The following is a 6,890-nucleotide window of genomic DNA, read 5'->3' on the forward strand; positions in this document are numbered from 1 at the left end:
TTTCTTTCTTTCTTTCTTTCTTTCTTTCTTTCTTTCTTTCTTTCTTTTCTTTCTTCCTTCCTTCCTTCCTTCCTTCCTTCCTTTCTTTCTTATTTTATATTTCCCCTTGTAAAAATAATTTTTACCATTTGTTTTTAAAACTTTGAGTTCCAAATTCTCTTTGCCCTCCCCCATTGAGAAGGCAAACAATTTGATATATGTTATACGTGTGTAGTCATGTAAAACATATCCATATAGTCATGGTGTGAAAGAAAACATAGACAAAAATGCCTCAAGAAAATAAAGTAAGTAAAGAAGTATGCTTCAATCTATATTCAGGCACTATCAGTTCTTTCTCTGGGGATGGAAAGCATTTTTCAACCTAAATTGTTCAAAGTTGTCTTGGCTCATTGTATTGCTGAGAATAGCTGAGTCATCCACAGCTGGTCATCTTACAATATTGTTGTTACTTTGTACTCAGTGCATTTCACTTTACAACAACTCATGCAAGTTTTTCCAGGTTTTTCTGAGAACATCCTGCTCATCATTTCTTATAGTATTCCATCATAATCACATACCACAACTTTTTCAGCCATTCCCCAATTAATGGACATTTATCTTATTTTGTTATGTACTACCTACAAATTACACACACACACACACATATACAATAAATGACACTTTAGGTACAAAAAATATTTTAATGAATGTAAGAGACTTTTTTTTTTATCAGTAACCTCTTTGGTTATTGCCTTGTACTGGACTCTATGGGTTAAAAGGTATGGACATTTTTGTCACTTATTTCCATAATTCCAAATTGCTTTCCAGAATAGTACTGATTCACAACTCTGTTCACAACAATGCATTAATGTGCCCATTTTTCAACAACCCTTCCAACATCACTAGTCCCATTTTCGTCATATTTGGGTCAATGTGCAAGGAAGATGGGACAAAAAGAAGCAAGGAATATTGGGTGGAGGAGGTAGTTGTTTGGGGGCAAAATATGAGGTTGGCAGGTTTTCAGAAGGTAGAAGTGAAAGAGGAGAGATTTCCAGATATTTGGAATAGTACAGACAAATTCAGGAAGTTAGGTAAACCTGGGTTGTGTTCAAGGAATACTGAATAATCCATTTTAATTAGAAAAAGGGCATGTGAAAGAGAGTATCATGGGATAGGGCAGAAAAATGGGGTGGAGTTCAGGTTATAGGGGGTTTTGAGTGCCAGATTAAGGAGGAGGTAAAAGGGAATAAGCATTTACTAAACACCACAATGTGCTGCATTAAGAGCCGTTTGATTCTCATCACAACTCTAGAAGGTGTGTGCTACTATTAGCCTTATTTTCAGAGGAGGGAGCCAAGGTAGACAAAGTTAAAGAGACTTGCCCAATGTCCTACAGCTTGGAAGTTTCTGAGGCCCCATACTCTATCCATTTTACCAACAAATGACTCAATGAGAAGTCATTAATGATTTTTTTTTAAGCAGGCTAGTGACTTGAAAGCTGACCATGAAGGAAATCAAAATGGCATCTTGAAGTAAAATGGATTAAAAAGGATAGAGACTAAAGCTATAGAGACAGGAAGCTTTTTCCCCTCTAATACTAGGAAGAAGAAATGAAGATGTGAACTAAGAAGGTGAGATTAGGAAGAAGGAAGAGATATTATGAAAGCAGAATTGGCTGAGTGGATGTGAGGGAGGAGGAATAGTCAAAATAATTACAAGGTTTCCAGATTAGATGAAAAATGAGGTGAAATTTAACATTTATTGACTACTATTGTTTCTGTTAATATTAAAGAAAGGATAGCCTGTCTTACCCTATGTGTTTTCTTTCTTTTAAAGTGCCTTGCCACATGGGAGTCCTTCCTCACAACTCAAACTGATCTTCGTTTGGAAGAAATATCTGAAGATAAACCTTGAGCATACCTAAGGACCTTTTGCCTAATCTTTGGTGATACAGTGCCTACCAACCAAAGACATTCTTTATGGGGTGGGCTGCGTTTGATATAACTGGCTCAAAATGCAGTCACTGTATCTGGAAAAGCCAATAATTTGAAAACTCAGGTACTCCAGGGTTCTCACCTGCATTTTGATCATGGTATACATATATATTGCTTAGTTTTGATTCATTTATTCCAAAATTTTTGTCTGTAAGTACTTGCATATGGTAATTGTTTTCTCAAACATTCTGCAATTGGAATGTGACATTTTAAATAGGTTGTAAAGGCTCAATAGAATAAAAAGTTTAATAAGAAATGCCCGATTTTCATGAATGGTTCCTATCTGTACACAGATGTGTTTCAGATGAAATATACTTTCCCTGCAGATGTTATCTATGTGTGATATAGAACAGTTGTGTGTGTGTCTGTATTGCTTGAAGGACTGAATGGTTGACTAAATGAACACAGCACTCAGAGTGAAATGGAACCTGGATCCGCATCTTATTTCTGATACTTATTTACTACGTGATCATTCACATTTTGATGAAGCTCAGATCACCCGTCTGTAAGATAAGGGTGTTATGCTAGATGACCTCTGAGGCCCCTTTGAGTGCTACCTATGTGACACCACAATCCTCAGCAGGAATTAAGGACAATAACAACTAGTACTCGTATACCAGAGTTCTTGAGCATATCAAATTTGAGAGTGTAAAGTGCTATCAAAATATCAGCATTATTGTCTTCTCTTTTGGGTGAATTCAGAGATATCGGTATCATTGTCTGTCTTTTGGGCGAATTCAGACATGGGAAATATTACCAAAAAGGATGGCCTTAATTTTCCTAGAAGGTTATCTAAACCATACAACTTCACTTTCATCTGAAGATCATGCCACCATTTGCCTTTGTTTGGGAACGATGGACCAACAGTGGAATTCTGTTTTTCTTCTCTAGGGCCTTCTTACATTGACAAAGGAAATCAATGTCCTTTCTTTCCCCATTATCCTAATTAAATAAATATGACTTTCTCAGAAAGTCCTGATGTTGACATTACTGAAGCTTCTGTGGCATTAATTTAAACTGGGAAACTAGATAGTATCTTTCAGAATTTACAATCTGTGTGATCCGGTGTTTATGATGCATTCAGTAGCTCGCTGTTCAGGTATTTTACTATCTTGATGCCATGTTCACAACCTGACAGTACTGTGGTGTAGCCTGCTCATGAATTAATCATGAGTTAACAAGTATACTGGGAATGTTCATTTTTTATTTCCTTGATATTTTTCAGAAGGATCTGTTTTTTTGATAACGTGATTTTATGGTGATATGTTAAGAAGTATTACATGGCTCTAATAAGATGAAAAGTGGCCTTCATAGTAGTTTGGGTACCTGTGAGATATAATTAACTTCTTTAAAAAAAGAACAAGCAGATTTAAGAAAATAGAAAGGAAGTTTTCACTTAATATTTTCCTCCACCAAAGGTACCCTTTATTGTTTTACATTCACAATTAAAAACTTGATTTTATTTTAGAAGGTGCACATGATATAATTTGAAGCATTCATTTATTTTTATTTGTTTATATGAATTTTGCAATTACATCAAGAAACTGGAATAGTCTTATTTACTAAGACTTATTGAAGAGTATACATGTGACATCACTGAGAGGTAGATCATTCCTAATGAAAAATGCTAACCTTGGTTACTTAATCTTGCTGCATATTAAGGTTAATTCCTTCAAAATATATTTAAATCCCTACCATACTTAGAGGGATATCCTAAACATTAGAAGACTTTTGATAAAAGGTAGTCCCTGAGATGACAGGAATTAGCAGGGGGAAAAAAAGAAAAAAAAAACTTGGAATTTGAATTGCCTCATGTAACTAAAATAACAAGCATTTGTACTTTGGGTAGTTTTCTTAAGTAAAAAGCTTCCGGTAATATTTATCCAGTAATCTGTAGGTGTAACAAAAGAAAAGGAAGTTCCAGGAGAAAGCTAGATCAGGAATTTGTGTATGAATACAATCCTTACCACCCCAGAACATGCAGCAAAGGCTCCAAGGAAGTAAAGGTGAGAGATACATTGGGTAGAAGGGCTGAATGGGAGGTCCTAGCTATGTTCAGTTCCACTTTGTCACCTTAAAATAGAAAGAAATGTGTCAAATAGAGTTTAAAAAGAATAATAAATAACAGAGACACAATAGAGAGAGTGGAAAGACCATAACATCCTGGAATGCCAGCAAGGTAATTCAAAACAAAAAGAAATGGTTTTGTTTTTTAAAGAAAAACATTAAAATAATAAATGCTATACAGTGAAGGCAACCAACTAGGATGCCATGTCTAGTCAAATCAAGCCAGCAGACATTTACCAAGCACATCCTATGTGTTTAAGCACTGTGATAAATCTTGGGAATACAAAGAAAACCAAAAACAGCTCACAGTCTAATGTGGAGGGAAACCCAAGACAAAAATGTACAAAATATATACAGGATAAATAAGGTATAATTTTAAAAAAAAGCATTAGCATTTAGAGGGACAAAAATTCTTCTTTCAGATGGTGAGATTTTAACTGATGCTTGAAAAGATCAAGAAGGTGGAAGAAAGGAAAGAGAGTATTATAGGTATGGGGGAGGGCCTGTGAAAATGTATGGGAGAGGGCAGCTAGGTGGTGTAGTCAATAGAGCACTGACCCTGGAGTTGGGAGGACCTGAGTTCAAATCCAGCCTCAGATAACACAAAACTAGCTGTGTGACCTTGGGCAAGTCACTTAACCCCAAGTGCCCTACCTTCCCCCCTCCAAAAAAAAAAAAAAAGGAAATGTATGGGAGTTGGGAGGTGGAGTGTCTTGTTTGGGGAACAACAATGAGACCAGTCATAAAATACATGAAGGGGAAGGGAACAAGATGGAATAAGCCCGGAAAGGCACAAAGAGTTCAGGTTATAAACAGTTTTAAAAGTAAAACCAAAATTTTATATTTGATCTTGGAGGTAATAGGGAGCCACTGGAGTTGTTTGAATAGAGGGGTGATACGTTCAGACTTGGGCTTTAGGAAGATCACTATGGTATTGGGTATGCTAAAGTGGAGAGAAGTTTGAGATGGGGAGATCGCCAGCAGGCTCTTCAACATTCCAGGAGTGTGGTGATGAAGGCCTATACCAGGGTAGTGGCAGTATCAGAGGAGAGATGTGAAGGTGAGATCTACAGGACTGGGTGACAGTTGGGAAATGGGAGAGGAGGATGTGGGCGAGGAATTGAGGGTGAGACTAGGTTGCAAAACTGGGTGACTGGGGAGATAGTAGTGCCCTCTACTCTAAAGGAAAGTTAGGAAGAAGGGAAAGTTTGGAGTAAAAGATAATGAGTTCAGTTTTGGAAATGTTACATATAAGATTTCTGTGGAACATATAGTTCAAGATGTTCAATAGGCAGAGATATAAGCAAGAGAAGAGTTAGTGCTGGATAAATAGATCCGGGGATCATCTCCATAGAGATAATCACTGAATCCATGAGAGCTAGTGAGATCACCAAGTGAAATGGTATCGAAAGGAAAAGAGATGAGAATGCATGATACAGCTGTAAGGGACGCCGGCAGTTAGCAGATGTGACCTGGATAAAGAGCAAAGAGAATATTATTCTTCCTAATCCTATTCCAGCAAAAGAAGCTGAGAGGAAATGGTCAGAGGGATGACGAGAAGTAGGGAAGAGCTGTGTCACAATGACTTAGAAGAGAATATTGTGGAGAAAAGAGTAATTGACAGTGTCAAAGACTGAAGAAAGGTCAAGGTTAAGGATTGAGAAAAGGCCAGCAGAGTTGGCAATTAAGAAATGATGGTTACTTGAAGGGAGTAGCTTTAGTTCACTAATGAGGTTGGGAAACACAATTGCAGAATTAAAAAGAGTAAAAGGAAGGAAAGCAGAAGCAATTATTATAGACTTCTTTTAAAAGAATTTATTTGTGAAAATGAGGAGAGATAGAGACAGGATGATAGCTAGCTAGCACGGATTAAAAGATTTATTGAGAATTTTTGAAGATGGGGAAGAAACTGACTGGTATATTTGTCGGCAGGATGGAAGTAGCTAATAGAGAAGAAACGATTGAAGACTAGGGAGAGAGTGTGGATAATAGAGGGGACAGTCTGTTAAAAGAGAAAATACAACAACAAATCCCATGCAATAGAAAGGTTAATAATAACAGCATGAACTTCTGAAATGTCCCAGAGGAGTAATGATATGAAAATAAAGAGAAGAAATTAGAATACCAAACAAGAAATTTATTAGGCAAATGAAAAGATTTTTTAGATGAAATGATTAAGAAGCAAAAGAAAGTCGAGATTTTGAAAAAAAAAGATTTGAATCTAAAAAATGCAGATATGAAAAAATATTAACTAAATGAAAAGAAATGACAAGAGTAGAAAAATATACACGAACTCTATAAGCCAAGAAGATTGAGCCTGAATTTGCAGAGATGATCTAAGAATTATAGTTCTTAAAAAAAAAATTCTGAGCACAAAACTTTAGAAAATCATGAATTTTTTTCTGGAAGTAGTAGAAACAAGACAAATATAGAAAAACGGAATCCACATAATATCAACATGGAGGAACCCTAAATTTAATTCAACCATATTTCATCTATTCAAACTCAAGAGCTTCCACAGCAAACAATAAGCATATTAAGTAGCTAAGAGAAAACTCAAAAATCAAAGAGTAATATTCCACCCTCCTCATTTATTATAAAGTATACTTAGAATTGGGCAGTGAATAGTGTGGGGCTTGGAGTCAGGAAGACCTAAGTTCAAATGTGGCCAAGAAATTAGCTTGTCACCTGGGGCAAGTCATTTAACCATTTTTTACCTCAGTTTCCTCACCTGTCAAATGAGTTGGAGAAGGAAGTAGTAAACCACTACAGTATCTTTGCCAAGAAACCCCTTTAAAGGGGTAGGAAGAACCAGAAAGGATTGAAAAATGACAAATACTTAGAATGTCA

At 36.2% G+C, this 6,890-nt stretch overlaps 1 protein-coding gene across 2 annotated transcripts in view; it reads left to right on the top strand.

Annotated features, from left to right (window-relative positions):
- SNX7 (sorting nexin 7) overlaps window positions 1–2,229 on the top strand; it is a 129,338-nt gene extending 127,109 nt beyond the window's left edge. For both annotated transcript variants that reach the window (XM_069063398.1, XM_069063399.1), the window contains one exon: window positions 1,816–2,229. In XM_069063398.1, coding sequence (XP_068919499.1) covers window positions 1,816–1,893 — 78 coding nt within the window. In that variant the 3' untranslated portion in view covers window positions 1,894–2,229. The remainder of the gene's footprint in view (window positions 1–1,815) is intronic.
- The last annotated feature ends 4,661 nt before the right edge of the window (window positions 2,230–6,890 follow it).

This window comes from Petaurus breviceps, unplaced genomic scaffold (assembly GCF_028583685.1).
Source record: "Petaurus breviceps papuanus isolate PSGF00001 unplaced genomic scaffold, PetGlider_PUasm1.0 90564, whole genome shotgun sequence".
Lineage (NCBI taxonomy): Eukaryota > Metazoa > Chordata > Mammalia > Diprotodontia > Petauridae > Petaurus > Petaurus breviceps.